Below are 22,499 nucleotides of genomic sequence, written 5' to 3'. Positions count from 1 at the left end.
CAACTGCCTAATCAGCCGAAGATGGTAAAAAGCTGATCTGGCCGTGGCTGCTACTTGGGCCTCCATTGTTAAGGAGGCATCCAAGGGCACTCCCAAGCTCCTAACCTCTGGCGCTGGATTCGTTGGATTCAATTTCATTTGACTCCATCTAAGCCATCCAGCCACCACCTGCAGCGTCTGGTCCAGATCTTCTGGTGTGGAGTAAGACTGGCCGCCCAACAACAGATAGAGCTGGGTGTCATCTGCGTACTGGTGACATCCAAGCTCATGCCTTCGGGCAATCTGGGCAAGGGGGCGCATATAGATGTTAAACAACATCGGGGAGAGTACCGTCTCTTGGGGCACGCCACACAACAGTGGATGGCTTTGGGATAGCCGCTCCTCTAGTGCCACCCTTTGTCCCCGGTCCTGGATAAAAGATGTAAGGTGAGCCCCTGAACTCCGGTGTCGGCGAGACGGTGGATCAGTAGCTGATGGTCGACCGTGTCGAACGCTGCTGACAGGTCCAACAACAACAGCACTTCCTATCTGCCTCGATCCAGACTACTAGGGTAGCTCAGTCAGAAAAAGGAAAGAAAAATGGAGGGAAAATCTTGCCTCTGAGGTAGGGAAGTGGATGGAGACATCATACATGCCAAGTCCCATTTTGTGGGCAGGTGGGTTTGGAACACAAAAATGGCAGTCACATTACATGAGGCTATTGGGGTGAGAATCCTAATGGAGTTGGAACCAGGGTACTTGAAGGACTGCTTCCTTCTGTATTATCCAGCCTGCCAGTTAAGCTCTGTCTTACAAGACCTGCTCTCTGTGCCCACACCCTCAGAGATGAGATGGGTGGTAAAAAAGAAAGGGCTTTTCTAGTAGTGGCACTTCACTTGTGGAATAAGAATATAAGAGAATCCACGTTGGATCAGGCCAATAGCCTATTCAGTCCAACACTCTGTGTCACACAGTGGCCAAAAAGTAGGTGCCATCAGGAGGTCCACCAGTGGGGTCGGAACTCCAGAAGCCCTCCCCCTGGTGCCCCCCTGACATAGTGTTCCATCTATACTTTGTGACTAATGAATCTCTGCTCCATATATTTATCCAATCCCCTCTTGAAGCTGTCTATGCTTGTAGACACCACCACTTCCTGTGGCAGTGAGTTCCATGTGTTAATTATGCCCTTCCCCAGGAGGCTTACCTCGTGCCTTCCTTGCTTTCATTTAGGCACCAAGTCAAAATGTTTCTGTTCAGCTGGGCTTTTAATAAAGGGTTTTTTTTTTATTTTAACCCCTTGTAAGCCTGAATGTTGTTTTAAGCTGCCAGTTTTTATGCTGGGCTGGGGCTTTTTTAATGCTGGATTTTAATTAATATCTTTTAACAATTTGTTTTACTGTTTTTATTTTGTAAGCTCCCTCTGGCAGGTTCCTGGAGAGGCAGCATAAAAATGTTCTAAATAAATATATGTTATAGAACCAGGAGAGGCTGATGGGCCATGTCTCAAACTACTGGCAGTGAGGCAACTTACAGGAGCACCCCCAAAAGACTGTAGCATTACTCCACTTATAAGGCCAATGATCAATGGCCACACATCCAATGAAACTCCTGGTACAGCATGCTGGTTCCCATACCATCAAGACTAAACTGAAGGGTGGTAGACTGCAGCACATGGAAAATAAAAGACATCCAATGTGGCAGGATGGGGCTGGTAGACAGTAAGCAGCGCGTATTGGGGGGGGGGGTCTGACCTTTGACACTGCCGCTAAGGTTCTGGCAAAGGTTTGACACATGGAAAATGAATCATAAGTATTCCTGGTCTCTCTAGTCTGCATCAGAACTCTGTATATCTTCTTAAAAGTATTCAGGCTTTGCAAATCGTAAACAAATTTATGTTGCAAAGGGGGAAACGCAGTGTGGATAAGTCCTAATTCTTACGGATACCCCTAATATCTCAGTCCCCTTTAAAATGAGTTTTTGTTGCACACTAAAGAAAAAGAGATGTGGAAACAAAAGTCAGAGACGGACCCTAGTTCTCAGATTTGCTTTACATGACCTACGGCTAGGTCTCATGACCGTGGCACCAACTCTTTCCTACATGTTTGCTAATGGACACCGGCACAAGGTTCTGCAAACAGTTCTAGGGGATAAAAATCAATAGTTCTTTCTGATACCTTGAACATTTCTATTTAAAAAGATAAAACTCCATATGCTACTATCACAACCTGCCAAGATTTTAAAGATAGAGTTCATCAACATAAGAACCTTATAAGTTACTACCACTTTCTCTGTAGGAACACCACAGAAGGCAAAAGTGTCTACACGTAACGTCTGTCTCGAACTTTGCACTTTGGTATAATAAAAGTAAGAAAGCTTGGTTACCAAAATATTAATTTTGTTATTCACCTATTCTTCTGCTAGTACTGCTTCATCATGTTTAATTAAGCTCTCTGCAGCCTGATAATGTTGTATGTAGAAACAGCAACATAGATGATAGGCATTATATCCTCTTTTCAATGGAATATCCAGATGTCAGATAAGACAGGTCATTCATTATATTAATAGCCTATCACTACATCTGATTATAGATGTAACATTTCAAGAAATTTTGAAGACAGCAGGAAAAAAACAGAAACTTATAACTTGGGTAACATATACAATTGTACAATTTTGCATATTTACAAAATTTAAGAGTCTAAACCAGAGGTGTCAAACTCATTTGTTATGAGGGCCGGATCTGACATAAATATCACTTTGTCAGGCCGGGCCACATGTGCCATAAAATGTAACACAAGGTACTGGAAATATAAACTTTATAAAGATGATTTCAGATGCCGAATGGCAATAGCAGACATGATTGGATTAGGTGTGATATGCAGAGGGGTGGAGATATCAGCATTGGTGTGATATACAGAGGTGTGGAGATATCAGCATTGGTAACGAGACAGGAAACCTAAGTCTCAATTTGGTCCAGGAGGATTTGGTCCAGGAGGACGCAAAGAATAAGTGGAAAGTCTGAAGAAGTGAGCAGTGACTCACAGCATCTCTCGCAATGGCAAAAAGCCATGCCAGGTGCCCAGCAGCCAACAACACAGATGCTGCCAGCCCCTCCATCCATTGCTGCCCCCTGGCAAAGGCTTCTCACCATTCGTGACGACTCTCCACCTGTTCCCACTCGACTGCAGCCCACATGGAGGAAAGGGTGGGAGGGAAGGGCTGTGGAGGTGTGATCCTTGCAGAGAGGTCATGGGGCTGTTGTGGGAAGACTCTGGCTTTGGAGACAGGGACATGGTGGAGTTGCCATCCCCCATGGGGGTAGGGGTTGTTGCCTGGCTGCTCTGGCTGCTACTGCATCCTCGGCCCTCCTCACTGCCCTCGGAGGATGGCCCCACAGCAGCATCCCCATGTATGGCAAAACTTAACCCCCATAGTTGGGGGCAGGTGTCAGCTGAGACGATGGCACTCACCACACAGAACCTCGATGCCACAGCCACCCACCATGGGGAGACCACCAGCTGCATGATGACCTCTAGTCCCCACAGACCCTCCTCCACTGCCCACTCATAAGGTACACCTTTGGCCATGAAGGCTTGGACATGCCACCTTCGTGATCCCACCACCTTCGTGACCACTGTTCCATTTTTTCCACAGGGCTAGGTCTGGCGCAACCAGGATGGCGCCCCCTCCTGTCCTTACCTCCCATACTCGGAGTGTGGCACGTTTCCTTACTGTCTGTACTCAACATCTGGGTGGCACAGTGATGGTGGAGGAGGCGCTGTGCCCACTGGTGCCAGGATTGCATCAGCACCCTCCGTCTTTTGGAAAACACTGGCCTTCGTCGAGGAGTCCAGCCCAGCCCTCCAAGCCCAAGCTTCCACTCCCCATGCCACCCCCGTCTTGCAGAAAATCCTGCTCTCCCCGAGGTTCCTGGCCACCAGATCCTTTCAGGGAGTTCTTGCTGAGGTGCTCGAGGTGTTGCAATCCTCTGCCGATGCCTATATGGCTTTCTGGATGTCATGCTGGCCCACCCTCCAGAAGCATGTGTGCTTCCCTACTGAGTAGGTGGACCTTATGCCCATCAGGACAGGGTTTGTATCATTTGGTGTCTTCCCCAATGTGGTGGGGGTTTGCACCTGTTAAAGCATCCTCATTATGTTGTATGCTAATTCAACCTCTACTTATAAGAATGAACTGTTACCTTCCATTTCAATGTATCTGAAGAAGTGTGCATGCACACAAAAGCTCATACTTTGAATAAAACTTTGTTGGTCTTACAAGGTGCCACCGAACTCGGACTTTGTTTCTGAAGATTGGAAGCAGCCCTGGTGTTTTATACCATTTTTAAAAATTTTGCTTTATCCTGCTGTTTTATTTATACAAAGATACCCTGCATATCTTCTGCTTTTAATTCCAATTTTATAGACCAGTTTACTGTTTTCATAGCAATGATTTTATCTGTTTTACTGTAAGCTGCTCTGGACACTTCTTTTGGAATAGAGGGGTGGGATAACAAATTTGCAAGGCAAACAAGATCTTTCCTTATTGCTTGAAGGCTCATATGTGGTACAAAAGCTTTGGTAAGATTTACTGACTGATTGATTTGACTTTTACCCTGCTCTCCCCGCCAAAGGCGGGCTCAGGGCAGCTCCCATAAAACTAATAAAACAATATAATCTTATAAAATAAGTGAAGCAACTAGATTGGAAAAATACCTGCTGCCCTCATCACCAGACCCTTGGGACAGCACGCAATCTATTTAAAAACAGTGCAAGTAAAATACATGTCTTTTCACAATTTAACATTTATCAGTTACTCCCTCAAATTACAAAGGGTAGAGAATAGCAATAAAAGGCACTGTAATTATTAAACCACCAACTAACCCATACCAGGAAAGTATTTCTGTTCAGTTGACATTTTCTTTCATGTTAAGAAACTGACAAAGTAAACAATTGCACAGGGGCAGAAGATGCAGGAGATTTGAAAACTGGTCTATGCCAGTCCTAGGCAATCTTATCAACAGTTAGATAGTGAGGGACAGGTTCAGTGCACCTAAAAAAGATTATCTTTGGCTGCTTTATGGGTTGTTTGGATGCAAAACAAGCTGCACGAACATGCCACACGCCATGATACTACAGGGCATTTCTGCCATCTTTCATTTCATTTCTTTGCTAGACTTTCACAAGGAAGTTAGCAAGCACCTTTGTTTGAACACCTCTGTCTAGTCTACATGAAATTTTATAATTCTGGCAAACGGAGCCCTCTTTACATAAACACTGACCTGATTTGGAAATAAACGGGAAGGTTCCATTTATCATTAAAGCTGTGGTACGACGGATGTGACCTCAGTCTTTTCACGCTGGCTTGTGAGCCACACTGCCGTTCAAATTTCCTTACAAAATCCATGCTTTTAGTGTATTTCTGTAGATGGAAAGCACATATTAATTCCATTCTCTTTCAACAAAATAACATAGTGCCATCCCTCACTGTCATCCTCAGAAATACATAACAGCAGAGATCTAGTTAATTACTGATGTAGAAGATTCATTCAGTTCTGTTCATCTTAAAAGAAAAAATATCACTCACTTCAGAAGCATTCCAGTTCCACTCTTATTATGTCTTCCACCCTAACAATCCAACATGATGTATATTAAAAGAAAGTCCCATCCACGGAGTTAAAAGTAAAATGGAAGTAAGGAAGATGAATCTGGGGGTCAGCAGAGCAATTTGATTAGGAAAGAAGGCCTGCATTGTTAGCAATCAGACCCCTCCTCTTGCAGAAGGAGCAGTTTGGTGTTCAGAGAGAGAGACACACACAAACACCCTTCATACAATATCACTCCAAATATCATAAATATGACACACTGTCTGGCCCAGAAGTGACACAAAATGGATGCCAGTCAGATGACCAGCCTGGGAAAATATATTTGGAAGTGAGTAAGGTGGCTGGCTAACTAACGACCCTTTCCCACATCCTGAGGAGATGCATAATTAAGGACAAAAAAATCTCCCCAAGAACACCTGGCCTCACCTTGAACTAATCTGTCACATGCCCAGCCTTACCTCTCCCTCAATCATTTACCTTAATAGAACGATGCTTAAAATTTACCCAAACCTGGTAGCTTCTTCTGTCTGGCAATCAAGGGTCATCAAGTCAACATTAACATCTATAGTTACACCCTGGTAAAACCATCTAGCCTCTCCCAAGGCATTGTTTGAACCCCGGTAAACTCATCAAAATTATTGTTCAGAATAGCCATTAAGCATTATTCGGGGGGCAAGCACTCCAGCATAGCCCCAGGGAACATTTTCCCCATATCAAGCACATCCAGACCCCAGTCTCTCTATGTGTGTTCTGGATCTGGCCTCACTTCCTTCCTTCACCATGAAACGCTGGCCATTTTGCCGCCTTCCATGGATCTCAATCTTTTAGCCTGGTAAATATCGCCTTTCTGAATCTCTTTCTCCCCGTTCATCCCTGTTTTTCTCAGTTAGCCTTGTATGTGAGTATTTTTTTGTGTGCATGCTTTTGCTCTTTTATTGTTTTCAATAAAAACCTTGCCAGGTGAACATCTGCCTGGTTTATTTTGAGTTTTCTAAGGGAATAATCCCTGTAAACATTGGTGGGGATCCCCTAGTTACCCCTTCTCACTCTGTCTCCTTAACTCCAATTCCCGTAATCAAACAGGAGACTGCCCCTTTGGGTAACAGCATGTGCTTGTCTATAATTACTTGTGGAGTCTGTCTCTCTCATCTGAATTTATTTTTTTTGCTGTATAGTTTTCCATTCTTGCACACCTTAGTGTGGATATCTTTGCAAGAATCTGATAGAGATGTATTTTTAATTAATCAAATTAGAATTTTTACAATCATTACAGTAAGGAGTTCATAAGGCCTCGTATTGCAGCTAACCAAATGCTGCTTACTTAGGACTGCTTCACATGCTGCCATATAAACACTTTAATTTCCATCAATATTAATCTCTGCATAGGAAATTGCAAGCCATGATGCAGACCTCAGCTGTTGAATTTAAGAACTCTTTATTAAAGTTACATTTTCCTACAGGACTATCTAGCTATGGTTCACCATGCAAAAGCTATAGCTAATGTACATATTTAATTACCTCATGAAACACATCAGGGTTGCCAGGATTAAACAATGAAGGCAGCTTTTCTTCCAAGCCACGAACTATTTCAGGCCACACAGAATTGACCAAAAAATCATAACCAGGAACAGTATTTCCCTTTTCACTGCAAGATAAAAATTGAAACTTCTCCTAGAAATGCTTATTAAAAATAAATAAGGATTTCTTGTAAATGTTTATGGAGTGACAGTAAAGATACTAAAATGTTTCACAATATGTAAAGCTGTCAATTTTATAGCACAGCATCTTAAAACTAGGAATACTTCTAACAGTTGTACATACTATTTTACCATTCGGATCGTTTTAATATTTGTGACACTTGGCTGTTATCACTGTAGTCATACCAATTAGCCATGTGCTTCTATGTATATAAGCATTTCAAGTGTGTGTACGTATGCGTGTGAAGTCCCATCAAGTCACTTCAGACTTATGACAACCCTATGAATTGTCCTATTGTTCCAAATGTCTCCAAAATGTCCTATCGTTAGTAGCCATTCTCAGGTCTTGCAAACTGAGGGCCTTGGCTTCTTTTATTGAGTCAAACCATCTCATGCTGAGCCTCTTTTCCTCCCACCTTCAGCCTTTCCTAGCACTGTTGTCTTTTCCAGTGACTCTTATCTTCCCATAATGTGACCAAAGTATGATAACCTCAGTTTAGTCATTTTGGCTTCAAGAGAGAGTTCAGGGTTGTTACTTTCAGATAATTTTTTTTAAAATCCAGAACTATAGATACAGAAAATAACTTTTAATAGAAACTAATTTCCTTTTGCTCCAGACATAAACTCAGTCCTGAGCGGAAACTTGGAACCAAACTAAATGTGCAATGGAGCACCCACATTTCATGTATCTTGTCCGTAAATGGGTAGATGGGTTTCTAATTTTAATATCAAAATGCAAGCATGGCTGAATTTGTCCCTCCTCATCTTCCACTATTCCTACAGCATAGCTCTGAGGTGAGCTGGGCAAAAGGTACAAAGATTCATTTCCCCTCAACTGCAAGATCCTTTTAACCTGTGCCCCGCTCTGCTTTACATGTGGCAGATTTGTGAAAACTACACATGGTTACCTCATCAATCTCAGTTGGGTCTAAAATGGTTTTAATTTCTAAATGTAATTGGTATCAAACATATGGAAATTTTTCTTGTATGTGCCAATTCAGAAATCTGGGGGGGTGAGAAAAAGAAATCCCTCATAGTTCTTATTTATCACACATCAACAAATATTAACAGTTTTCATTGGTTAAAGAACAGGATTAAAACCTGTTGAGGGATTAAGAGAACTGAAATACTAGCAAAATATAAAGTCACATCAAAAGTGCTGCAGTGCCTTGCTAATTAGAAAAGTATTTATGCAGCCTCTAAAGCTAAATCCCAGGCACCAGTAATTGCAGTAGGGTACGGTGTTAACTGGCCTGTTAAGAAAGAAACAAATGGATTCAATTTAGATGACCTAAATTCAAATCAGGCAATTTAATTGCAATATGAATCATCTGCTCAGTTGAGAAGATAATACAAAGTAGAATGCAAATCAAATGTGTAGTTCAACTGTTAGGAAAACCTAATATTTTACACCTTTTTGTTTTTGTAGATAAAGTACATTGTTTAATACCAAATATTATTTAATACTTAACTAATGTTTAATACCTAACATTCCTTGGGAATTTATATTTTAAAGGGGAGCACACACAACATCTTTTATAAAGTACAACAGTTAGTAAGCAAGCATTTTTGCAAATATACTTAAAGACAAGTTCAAAATGAGAAATAATATGCATAATACTATGTATATAGTCCCTGATGGCTTCCTGGGTTTTTTTTGCCTTCAGTCTACTGAGCCAGAGAAACAGCAGTAGCATACCATGGGTGAGGCAGATAAGACTGTATACTGGATTCTATATCTATGACTCATGTTTCAGTTCAGAAGTTCTACAAGCTCCTGTCGCCTGTGGCACTGTGCCACCTTTAAAAGTCTGTGTTATGACTCCAGCATAATGAGAGCTACAAATTCTCAGCAATTTTACCAAGGAAATACTATAGGGTTGCCAAGTGACTCACCAAAATAAGCGGGGGAGAGTTGGTCCCATTCCAGGACATTTGTGCATGCCTGAAAACTCTATGGTACCACAGAGTTTTCAGGGTGATTGCTAGAGCATCACCTGGCAACGTGCCCAGTGTAATGACATCACTTCTGGGCGACGTCATCACACCGGGCACGTCAGTCCGATCTGGCCACTTAGGGGGTGGGGTTCTCCCCGCCGACCGGACCCAGACCAGTGGATTGGGGGCCCTTTTAGCAGGGGAATCCCCGCCCCCTGGGGGGACTTGGCAGCCCTAGAATACAATAAATTAGTAAGGAAGCAATCTTATAATTTGGGGTGTGTGTTTTTCATAGCAGTAATGATAGGATTAATGCATCTTTGGCAATACCTAAACTTACTTGATATCGCATTCTTGATGAATAAATTATGGGATCTGGTGCTGCTAGAAAAAAATACTCCCTTAATTTACTTCCTTTTCAATAAGAATAGCAAGTTCTTTTATTGATTTTTATTGCCACGATATGGTGTTGCTAATTCTACAATGCAGGTGGAAAAGATATTTGGACTAATTTGGATTTAGGATTTCTTATAACTTTAACAATGGATACATTTTCAATCAAAGTTATTCTCAGCAGATCATAGCAGTAATATTTTCTACTGTAGGATGTTTGATTTATTGAGATCCCACCACTACTATCAGGAATCTTACACGCATCACTATTAAACAACTAACATAGCTGTTCACAAAATTTACTAAAAACTTTTTTGTGTTACCTTGAGATACCTCCCCCTGTTACTTCACGCAAGAGACGGCAATGGAGAGGAACAAACTCTAGCAATTTATTGTACATTGTTTGAAGGCCATTAGGATGAGACTGTACACACTGCTCCACAATCACCTGTCAAAGAATATTCAGAATCAAACTCAAGCAGTGTGCAAGAAAAGAATTTAAATGTAAACCCTACCCTCAAGGCACCATCACATGCAGTGTTCAAAATTGTGCTCCTTAGCTTTATAGGAGACCCCCACGCCTAAATTTATTTATTGTAGTTATATCCCACCTTACATCCGTGGAACTCAGATGGAGAGTGAAATGTAATTAAATGTAATTAAATAAAGTGCCCACTGGACCCAGACAGCCTTAGCTTCAATAAGACTACTGTACCATGTGCTTTCAGACAACTTGTACGCATACATTTCCTCTCTTAGCAATGTTGTGAACCAATTCCGGTAGCATGTATGTGCTTTTAAATCCAGCTGCAACTGTTAAGTGGCTTGTTCTCTGCTATACTGTAGCTGATCTGCTATTATTTGATCATTTTTTCATAAGCCAGAAAGGTCAGGTACCTTTATGAGAACACAAACTATTTCCACAATAATTATTTACCTCATCTATGTAGGGTTTCACAAGCACCTGGCCAACTAATGCTTCAGCATCCCGCGTTTTGTCTATTGTTGCATAGGTTCGCAAACAGTGGCGTATTATGTCAACGTTGGAACTCTGAAGGCCTTCTAAAAGCAACCCTTCCAGCGACTGCTGCAACATAGCTGTTATCCCAGCTATACGCTATGGTGTTCAAAAGGAATGAAACCGTTAGCTACAAAAGCAGAATTGGCAAGATCCATTAATATTATCACAGTATTTAATTATTATTTAAGTGCTGCATGAGAACAACATTGGAAGACATAGCGTACCAGAAATTCAGAAATTCAAGCTATTTTCTGTATATCTGGGCTGTTCCTGTATAAGTCTTTACAATTAAATGACAGGGCTGCATCCAACCAGGACTCAAAGGACTTCCTTGACTCTCCTCTTCCACTGCAGCATATGCTGCCCCCAGGATTTAGGGCATCCCCAGAAACAGTGTCCAGCATGAAGTGGGAGGAGTGTTGCCTCCACCCAGCACAAGTGTTTGGTGCAAGCAAAATAACTACTGGATAGACCCCATTGCTTTTAATAAAATGCAGTCAAAATAAAGATTTTACTACATATTTTGAAAAGTCTCATATGTAAAGATTATTGGGCCTAAGCTATATGAAAAATGGTAACAATCTCTAGCACTCTGTCCCTGAAAAAAAGGCACTTCGAAGCTCCTAACAGAAGTGATTAATCACTTCCAAGGATTACCACACTGGTAAAATTTAGTCTGCATATTAACAGGCTGACAAACAATACAATAACCCCTAAATCTGGGGTGTCAAACATGTGGCCCGGGGGCCACATCAGCCCCCCGGAGGGCTTCTATCAACCCCACAGTGGAACTGGCTGTCTTCTGCTTCTTCTTCCAGTTCTGCTGCTGCTGTGTCATCGTAAATTTGCAACTTACAGATAACACACCTGAACAGCATACTCAAGATTGCAACAGCACAGGCATTTTGATGCAGTAATTCAGAGCAAGAGGTGTCAGTTATCAGACACTGTTAAATAAAATATTGCAAGAGTGCTAATATTTTAAGCATGTTTATATTTTAAGCTAAAAAACCCCTTTGTGTTTGTGTCCTTTATAAAGTTTATATCTCTGTACCTGACATTACATTTTATGACACACATGGTCCAGCCCAACAAGGTCTCATTTATGTCAGATCCGGCCCTCATAACAAATGAGTTTGACACCACAGCCCTAAATAGTCAAAGGCAATGCTCCTATAGGAACAGCAACAACATGCATCTTGGTTAAGCTAGCTACAAACATATTATCTAAGAAAAAGAAACTTGCTGTATAGACTTAACCTTTCATCTATATATATAAAAGAAAGTCCCCCCACCATAAAATCAACGCCCAGGCCAAACTGCTGGACCCAGAGACACCAAATTTGGGGAGAGCGCTCCTCCCATGGCGTAGGTGCTCGCTAAGAAGGGATTTTTAGAAATTTGACCACTAAGTGGGGAAAATGTGCTCCCCCCATTGATTCCTATGAGGTGCTCAGAACAACACAGTCTCCATATGAGCAAAACAATCCAGGAACACAAGTAGAGAGGCTATCACTTTCGTGGAAGGTAGCAGGAGTTGACGTAACAGACTGCTTCTTAAATGGACAGTTCTATGTGGCCTGCTCCAGAGTGAGCTCATCAAGCAGCCTGGTGATCCTAGCAACTGAGGGCAGAACCACCAATGTGGTTTAGAGAGAGGTCCTTCACTAGAGGGGGGAAAAAGTACGTATGTCTCACTTCATTTCTTACACTACAATCTTCTCTGTTAGAATTCCTACAACAAATGTCACATTTCAAATTTTACATCATCAGTATTATAACAGGATTTGCGGAACTTAAATACCGTAGCGAAGCACGGGTAGCAGGCTAGTACCATATAATCTGAAAAGTGTTGCTCTTGATCATGTGAACAATAAAATGATTACAATGGTAATATTAAACCCAAAACCTGACAAAAGCAAAGGGGGGGGGCTATCTCAAAGAAAGAAAGTGGGTCCCCTGTACTGATGACAAATTCATTCAAAACATTTATTAGCCACCTTTCTACCAAGCAGAACTCAGGGCAGTTTACAATATAAATAAAACAACAACTATTAAAAACACAGAAAGACCACAATTATATTGCTGTAGCTCATGATGGCAAACAGTATTGGGCTTGAAGTATAAAGCCAAGCAAACAAATAATTTCAGAAGGAAGGCTGTTTATTACATAATGGAACAATATTTTTTTTATTTCCAAATTTGTACCCTGCCTTACTGTCCTTATAAGGGCCACCAAGGCAGCTAACAATTTAAAGTATACATGATAAGATACATTATAAAACCATTAATATAAACCACCCTCCCAAACATATCTCATTAAAACAATTTTTAAAAGAGTTAAGAAAAATAGAGTTAAAATACAAATAAAACAGAATACATACAAAACAAAACATTGGTTTGGAAGGAGGGATCACTGAGGGAATGCCAAATGAAACAAAAAAGTCTTCACCTACTGGCAGAAGGCGGCAACAGGACAGACAAATCCCCCTGGGGAGAGAGTTCCACGACTTTGGTGCCATGACCGAGAAGGCCCTCTCCCAGGGTTGCCACCTGCCTGACCTCAGAAGGTGGGGGCGCCCGAAGCAGGCCTCCAAAGATGACCATAACGGTTAGGCAGGTTCGTAATGGATAAGGCAGGTATGTTAGTCTCAAACCATATAGGGCTCTGAAGGTCAAAACCAACACCTTGGATTGTGCTTGGGAAAAAATTGGAAGCCAGTGTAGGTGGGCCAAGACTGGAGTGATATGGTCCCTACAACCTACTCCAGTCAACATCCTTGCTGCAGTGTTCTGTACCAATTGTTGTTTCTGAACACTTTTCAAGAGCAGCCCCACGTAGAGTGCATTTGCAGTAATCTAACCTTACGTACTGTTTTTAATTATGTTACATTAAACAGAGGTCTCAGTGAGGTATTTCTGAACTGAGCTGGCATAAATCAAACAGACTTGCAACCAAGATTGCAGAGACTATGAGAAGAAAGAATACTGCATGGCCAGCCATTTGATAAATAGATTTAATTTTTGTATTCTGCTTGCTGCATGTTCATTTCAAACATGTTCCAAAATAAAAACAAGAACATTCTAATAATCATTTCAGACTGTTTAAACAAGTGGTTTTATTTAAGTTCCACAGCAAAACAGAAACATTATTGCTCAGAATATTCTGTGAGGTAAAGAAATATACTTACTGGCCTCAGTTTATCTAGAAGGGGCATTCCTTTGCTCTGTACTGCATGAAACTGTAGCTGGTTGAATTCCGTGGCAATTCTCTCTAAAATCTGCCCAGTCAGAAGAGGGCTTGCAAAAGTGACACATATAAGAACAAGATTTTAATACACTGGCCAAATTAATCTCACTCCCACCATTTATTCTAAAATGGAATGTTTACATTAGAAACCCATCCCTGCTGAGACCAAAAACTAATATGCTTGCCTTCAGTCTTGAAGGTCTAAATAGTGGAAAGATGGGATATGAATCTTTAAAATAAAGCAATTTCCCACAATTCCTTACATTTTAGAGTGACCAAGAACCCAGAACAAGGATGGATCTACACTTAAATCTGATGGCTCAGACAAGTCTAGGATCATGTATCTTCACCTATGTAGCAACTGCCAACTGCAGTGTGTGCAGCCGCAATTTGTCTTGGGATAGTACAGGAACCGGAGATGAGGTTTACCCCTTCTGCTTTGTTTTGAATACCAAAACCATTCCCCTTACACTGCTATTTGCAAAGTAAAACATGTATTTTCTTTACAGACATATAACTTTTTTCTTTACAATGCTAGTAGCAGAGCTGAAGAGTCAGTTCTGAATAGCAAAACTGAGTTGAGGCCAAAGGTTTAAGCCAGGGGTGTCAAACTCATTTGTTATGAGGGCCGGATCTGACCTTGTTGGGATGGGCAATGTGTGTCATAAAATGTAATGCCAGGTAGCGGAGATATAAACTTTATAAAGGACACAAACACAAAGATTTTTTTTACTTAAAATACAAACAAGTTTAAAACATTAGCACTCTTGCAAAAAAATTTTATTTAACAGTATCTGATAACTGACACCTCTTGCTCTGAATTATTGCATCAAAATGTCTGTGCTCTCGCAATCTTCAGTATGCTCTTCAGGTGTGTATCTGTAAGCTGCAAACCTACTTTTGATTTATTGACATTCACCACAGAAATCTCATGCTCAGAGTTCTGAGTCTAGGACCCAGGTTAAAACATGAAATGGCTGAGTGATTAAGAGAATCTGGTGAAGCAAGCTATGATGCAGCAGCAGCAGCAGAACTGGAAGCAGGAGATGGCCAGTTCCACTGCGGGCCTGATAGAAGCCCTCCGGGGGCCTGATCCGGCCCCCAGGGTCGCATGTTTGACACCCCTGGTTTAACCCTTTCTCCCTTTCCTGTATAGTCCTGAGGCAAACAGATAACAGATAAACCAAGATACCATCATAGCCTCGCATCTTCTTCACGTGTAACTTTTTTCCTTAGACTAACAGCATAACATTTAGGCTGCACAGTGCCTATGAAAATCCTTGAACATCTGTTTTACTGAACTCTGGGAAACACTGGGAAATCATTGTTTCCCACCACATATACAGACTTAAAAAAGAGACATGTGCGCTCTTAAAAAAAAAAAAGACACCGTGGTTCACCAACACTGTGGTTGAACACAGAAGCAATACCCATATAGGAACAAATGTCATGACTACAGCAGACCACAAAATGGGAAAGAAAAGAAATTAAATATGGCCTGAATCTACAATTAATTTACTGAGACTACAGGTAACTATGTTACTACACAAAAACATGTGATTTAACTGTTGGTTTTTATATTCTCCTCTCAACAGGAACATAGCCATTTTTTGCTTCTTTAACCTGGGAGTTTTGGTGCACTTAAAACTTGTTCTGCACCCAACATAATTTAAGCTAACAATTTAAGCTAACAGGAGAAACATGTATACAGTTCTGAGCTCCCTACAAAAAGAGGAGGATTAAAGCATGCTACACAAATAATTTCATTAAATCTGTACTCTCTCTTGTACTCTACTTCAAGACTCTGGTCATTATGTATTAGGGTCTTTTCCATTAAGTCTGAAAACATCTTTTTCTTGCAAAACCTGCCCTCCCTTGATTAAAGATTCACCCAATGATACTTTGGTTGGTCCTACTAAAAACATATTATAGTACCGGTTGTCATTTTACTGTGAGAGAAGCAATTAACATAAAAATAATTTAAAACCAGTACCTAAACAACAAAAATTACAGAATGCATCAAATAATAACACCATACCTGCTTCCTTCTAACGACGACATTTCCTTAGAGTTTTGGGAGTGCAGAATTTTTTCAATTTTCTCAACTGATTTGATGACTTGAATAAGTCTCAATACATACATCTGTTTAAAGAAAGCAAAGCAAAACTTATGTTGAATAGATTTCCCCTCCAAAACTATTAATATGTAAGGAAGATCCTTTCCCAATTTTTAAAGACGGAAGCTGAAAAGGGAACTTACTGTATTATGTGACATGATCCCCACTGTGCTTTATCTGACCCTTGCCTCATACATGCCAGCACAGGCAGCTGAGCCATGGCAAATGCCAATACGCTTGGGATCTAGATACCGCTGACACTGTCTTGTTGCTGGCTAAGAGGTTATAGGAGTAATCTTAAACAGGTCTACTCAGAAGTAATGTTGTTCAATGTTCAATACCTCTGAGGGAGCCAGTTTGGTGTAGTGGTTAAGTGCGTGGACTCTAATCTGGGAGAACCAGGTTTGATTCCCCACTCCTCCACCTGCACCTGCTGATGTGACCTTGGGTCAGTCACAGGCTCTGGCACAGCTGTCCTTGAAAAAGAGCAGTTTGTGTCAGAGCTCTCTCAGCCCCACCCACCTCACAGGGTGTCTGTTGTGGGGAGGGGAAGGGAAAGGAGTTTGTAAGCCACTCTGAGACTCCAAGTGAAGGGCGGGGTATAAATCCAATCTCTTCTTCTTCTTCTTCTTCTTCCTCCCAGGAAAGCACCCCTTAAGACTGGAGCCTAAGTGACTGGATTCAGCTCCCAAGTATGCCTCCTGATTGTTAGCACAGAGGGCGAAGGAGGTTATTCAACATCACATTTTAATACAGCTAAAACCATACCTCTGAGGGAGAAAATTCATGTTGTGTACCAACCATTCCCCATCATGTTGGCTGAACCAAATAAAAAGTACCAATAGCAAATTAATTAGATGAAGCGTATTTGTGCTGTTCACTTGTGACACTGTGCATGTAAGAGGTAAAGAGAATGTAGTCTCTGATGCAGTCTCCAGAAACACCTAAAAGTGCAGGTTGTAAAACTGGTCTGAATAATATATGGTTTATAGGACGTTTGATATACCTCATTGCACAGGAGAGGCCTGAAACAACCTCTCTGGAAGCAATGAGAAAAAGGGTGGGACATGTGACAGACAGTAAATGGTTAATGCTGTAACCTGGGCTGAGAACCTTGAGTGACAGGGGATTAAAATGGAATTCTTCAGTTGAGAGTGTCAGTTGGAAAATGACAGTTAACAGTGGGACAGCAAAGCATACTGTGAAAGGATCAAGACAGACAGACAACCTTTATTGGCATATCGAGAGGATCAAGAAGGATCCTGAGTTAGGGAAGTGGGATGTGTAGCCATCCCTATCAAGACAGAGAAATAGCTGGAAGAAGGGAAACTTCCGGGTTGCAGTGCAGCAGAATGGTGGGCACCGGGATTCATTCCACGGTGCCACCAGCTTCGAGCCTTTTTAAAGAGAAGTATCGGGGGCTCCCAAACTCCACTGCACTCCCCGGAGGGGGGTGCAGACGCAAGGGACTCCCCGTTTGGCAGCAGCACACGGGTTGCAGCTTGGATTGTCCCCAGCAACAAGTCTACGAAGTGTGCTCACAGCAGCCATGAGCACCCAGATGTCACTTCCTGTTGGCGGGGGTTCTCACAACTCTGCCTGAAGATGTCTGAAAATCACCATGGGTACCTGTTCCAAGCAAAAATTAGGATTTACACTCCAACCTCTGAAGCCCCATCTAAACTTTAAAGAGACACAACTGAGACCAGGAGAAGGAGGACTCCCTCCCCTTCCATTTTCTTGCGGCTAGCAACAGGCTGGAGAAGCACTCTCTTTCTTTGCTCCTGTGGGCTAAAGATCTAGATACTCTCTCAATATAACTCCCTTTTGTGGATTATAATACTTGGTTTGGGGCAATTTTGGACCATAAGTTTTGTCTTCTATGTGGGTGGAACCTGGAGACTGCAATTTGAAGAGACGGTTCTACTTTCAACAGAACATATCCTTTGAACTGTAATTTTTTTCTGTGGAACTATAGATTAAAACTGATCCTTTTAAAAAGAAAAAAAAATCTCCTGTAACAGATAGAAACGAACTTTTATGGAATTTGGCACTGAGTTTTTCAACCTGGTTTTTAATCTTCCTTTAAAAATATTTTAACATTTGGATTATAATTATTGGAACCCTTTCCCCTCCTTTCCTCTTCCCTTGACTTCTTCCTGGTTTTTTTTTTAAATTTCTTCTATATGAGGAGGAGGAAGGAAACTCTGCCAAGAAGTCAGCTCTCATAACAAGACTTTCATATTGTTTTGCATTCCTGTGGTTTATATTTGGTTTATAACTGATAAAATAGAGAACTGTATGTTATTTGTAGTATTGTCCTAGTAGTGTGTTTAAATACAAGGCTGTTTTATAAATAATAAGTGTTAAGCTGGGCATAGATGGGAAAAAAATACTGTAGGGATTCTTTGGTGTTGCAATATAAACCTAGGTAAAAATGGCAGGCTCTAATAGACCTCCAGTTAAGCCAATACCCTTTACTTCACCAGGTGTTATAAAATCAGTTGCTTCTAGCCTACCACTGGCCACAATGAAAGAATTACAAACATTGATCCATGATACAGTTTGATCATTGATTAAAGACATGGTCTCAACCTCCATAAAGACTGCAATTGCAGAAGCAGTTGATCCAATCAAAGATACAATGAAGGACATGTCACAGCAACTATCCAATAAAATGGAGGGCTTGCAGAAACAATTATCAGAGACTAATCAGAAAATAGCTGATCCGAACAAAACAACTTCCAAACTGGAAGACAAGGTAGAAGAATCAGACAATAAGGTACAAGCCATTGATTCTAAACAAAATCTACTGAAACAGGATCTTATGAGACTTGAAGAAGATAAAGCAGCATTTATATTAAGATTCCAAAATATTCGGGAGGGGAAAGGAGAAGATATAAGGGAAAATATGGCACTGATTCTGGCGAAATACATGAAGACTGAAGAAAATGAGGAAGTATTGGGTGAGATTGACATTGCTTTCAGAATGAATTCAGCATATGCGAGAAGAAACCAACTTCCCAGAGAAGTCCATGAAAGATTCCACAAGAGAATTCTACAAGATGAAATCCTTAAACTATCAAATGAAACACCTTTGTATATGAAAAATACAGAAATAAAGATTTTAAAAGAAATTCTATGGAGAGAGAAAAAAGAAAATAATATATGGATTTAACAGAAATATTGAGAAAAAATGAGATTTCATATAGATGGTTACTCCCAGAATGTCTAGTCTTTACTTTTAAAGGCAAGAAATTTAGAATCAATTCAATTTTTAAAGCAGAAAATTTTCTGAAGACACATCGAGCAGACTTAAAAATGGAAGAAGAAAACTCAGAAATTACAGAAGAGGAACAGGAACAGGATCTTCAAAGCGCTTCTGGGACAACTTCATCAGTCTCAACTACAGTCAAGAAAACAACAGCAATTAAAAAAGCTCCAAGGACCACTACATTCCAAATACGTACAAGGAGACAACTGAGAGACAAACTGAATATGGAATTACAGACTCAATCTCAAAATGGATAAAAGGAAGATAAAGATAATTTCAATAAATGTGAATGGCCTAAACGCACTCCCAAAAAGAAGAAAAATATTCCAACAAAAAAAATGCAATTGGATATCATATGCCTCCAAGAGACTCACATTAAAGCTGTTGACCAAAAATATTTACAACTTAAAAAATTTGGACAAACTTTCATCTCTTCAGATAAGGAGACGAAAAAAAGAGGTTTGGCGACCCATGTAAAAGATTATCTACACCCAGAACTTACTTAGGCTTCAGAAGACAGAAGGATTTTAATGGTACAAATACAAAGACAAGGGAAAAAGACTCTGATTACAAATATATATGCACCAAATCAACACCAAGACAAATTTTATAAAACATTACAGGAAATGATTTCCAAACAGGACTTCGATGAAATCTGTATCATTGGAGACTTTAATGCTGTTTTTGATAATACGTTAGACAGGAAAACTCTGACCACAAAGAAGAAACAAGGAAACCAGCTCTCCTCAACATTTTTTCAACTAGCAGAAGAAAACAACTGTGTGGATGCCTGGAAAGTTAGAAACCCACTAAGAAAAGATTATACCTTCTATTCAACAAGACATAAGTCCTGGTCAAGAATAGATATGTGCTGGGTCTCTACTACAATGGCGAATGATATATTAGAATCGAAAATTTTACCTTCAACGTTTGCTGACCATAACACAATCTCACTTGAACTACAAGATACTCCTAAAAGAAAAGAAGGTCCCTGGACACTTCTATCCTAAACCAAAGAGAAACCAAAAAAGAATTCCAAATGTTTTTCCAACAGAATATTCAACCAGAAACTTCTATCAAGATTGTATGGGACGCATTCAAAACTTATGCCAGAGGCTGGATGATTGAAGAAACAGCTCAAGTGAAAAACAGAGATTAGAAAAATATTTACAGATTCAAGATCAGATGAAAAAACTGAAAGAAAAGATGAAGCAAGACCCTTCAATGAACAGACAAAAACTAAACTTAACCTGTTACCACACCAAATAAACTGCCTATTAACACAGCAAAAAAAATGTATGCTAAACAAAATTTTGAAAATGCCAATAAATTGACTAGATGGTTAGCTTATAAACTACGCAAAGAAAAAGAAAAAAGGTACATTAATATACTTAAAACTGATAGGGGAGAAAAAATAAATAAATGGGCAGACTTGAAAAAAATTGTGGAAACATATTATGAAAAGTTATACATGGAATGTTGAAGCAACACAAGATCAAATTAAAAAATACTTTGAGTCTCATAAGTCTAAAATATTTACAGAAGAACAAAGGAAAATACTAAATGATCCAGTATCTTTTGCTGAAGTAACAGAAGCACCGAAAAAGCAAAAAAAGGCAAAAACTCCAGGTCCAGATGGATTCCCAGTGGAATTTTACCACATATTTGAAGATCAATTGATAGGAACATTAAAAGTGGTTATACAAAATTTAATGATTGAAGGAAAAACTCCAGATTCCTGGAATGAAGCACTGATCACTCTTATTCACAAGCAAAAATCAGACTATAAAATTTACACTTCTATTTTAGCTGCAAGGATGAAAAGAGTTCTTTCTCAAATGATCCATAAAGATCAAGGAAATTTCCTCCCCAAGAGACAACTCAGAAATAATGTGAGAACAATTTTAAATGTTTTGGAATATTATGAAGCACACCCAGAAAAGCAAATGGCCTTTGTTAAAGTTAAAAGGAGAAGAATACAAGTTGCAAGCATTTGCAGATGACTTAGTATTTATCTTATAAAATCCACTGAATTCCATAAAATTATTGATAAATTCTTTGCAAGATTACAGAGAGGTGGCAGCTGGTTGTATCCTTATGGCATTTAAAGTTGCAGAAGCCCTTGTTGCATATTCATCTAAGTAATCAAAGTTGTCATCTCACAGTTTTCTGATTTTTCTTGGCTAACACAATTTATTTTGCAAGCCAAGTGACCAAGAATTAAGCTTAAAGCTTTATAAGATGTCAAAGAGAGAGGCAGTTTTGCATTATCGGACTGGTTACTTTATTATAGAGCTACGGCTCTCCACTCGAGACTTCCCTCCACGTAGGCGCAGAGCCATTTATGAGCACTCGTTGGGTACGATTTTTCAACCAACCATGAATCCATCCAACGGTTGCACCATCCAGCCCACACTTAACCAGTTTATCCTCAAGGATAAAACTGTTTCTTCCTGTGTTAGGTTAGGGTTTGTAAAAGCTTCTAATGGGGCAGCCCATTTGGGAATCTTAGCATAAAAATTGTTTTTAGACTCTTCCCATACCTTTAATAAAGAGGTTCTGATACGGTGTTGTTTAAAATATTTGTGTGTCTCTGCTTTCCCGTACCATATAAAAGCATGCCAACCTAACAAAAGGTCTCGACCTTCTAATTTCAAAAGTCTTACATTTTCTAAAGTAATCCAACCTTTTATCCATGACAGAGCCGTCTATAATGCAGAAATGCAAGAAAGCAAAGTGGCTGTCTGATGAGGCTTTACAAATAGTAAAGTTAGATTGAAACTCAACATCAAAAAAACTAAGATCATGGCATCTGGCCCCATCACTCCTTGGCAAATAGAAGAGAAAATCATGGAAGCAGTGACAAAATTCATGTTCCTGGGATCCAAGATCACTGCAGACAGTGACTGCAGCCATGAAATTAAAAGACACCTGCTCCTTGGGAGGAAAGCGATGGCAAACCTAGACAGCATAATAAAAAGTAGAGACATCACCCTGCCAACAAAGGTCCATATGGTCAAAGCAATGGTATTCCCAGTAGTAATGTATGGCTGCAAGAGTTGGACTATAAGGAAGGCCGAGCACCGAAGAATCAATGCTTTTGGATTATGGTGCTGGAGAAGACTCTTGAGAGTCCCCTGGACTGCAAGGAGATCAAATCAGTCAATCCTAAAGGAAATCAACCCTCACTGTTTTCTGGAAGGCCAGATACTGAAGCTGAAGCTCAAAT

General features: G+C 40.3%; 1 protein-coding gene across 1 annotated transcript in view; it reads right to left on the bottom strand.

Annotated features, from left to right (window-relative positions):
- The window catches only part of COG2 (component of oligomeric golgi complex 2), a 57,228-nt gene that overhangs the window by 18,472 nt on the left and 16,257 nt on the right, over positions 1-22,499 (bottom strand). Inside the window, exons 5-10 of the mRNA XM_015421441.1 lie at positions 15,919-16,022; positions 13,822-13,930; positions 10,547-10,726; positions 9,933-10,057; positions 7,100-7,226; positions 5,258-5,397 (exon numbers count right to left, since the gene is read on the bottom strand). Of these exons, the coding sequence (XP_015276927.1) occupies positions 5,258-5,397; positions 7,100-7,226; positions 9,933-10,057; positions 10,547-10,726; positions 13,822-13,930; positions 15,919-16,022 (785 nt within the window). The remainder of the gene's footprint in view (positions 1-5,257; positions 5,398-7,099; positions 7,227-9,932; positions 10,058-10,546; positions 10,727-13,821; positions 13,931-15,918; positions 16,023-22,499) is intronic.

Source organism: Gekko japonicus, unplaced genomic scaffold, assembly GCF_001447785.1.
Source record: "Gekko japonicus isolate JY-2015 unplaced genomic scaffold, Gekko_japonicus_V1.1 scaffold851, whole genome shotgun sequence".
Classification (NCBI taxonomy): Eukaryota; Metazoa; Chordata; class Lepidosauria; order Squamata; family Gekkonidae; genus Gekko; species Gekko japonicus.
This window is presented reverse-complemented; position numbering and strand designations above follow the sequence as displayed.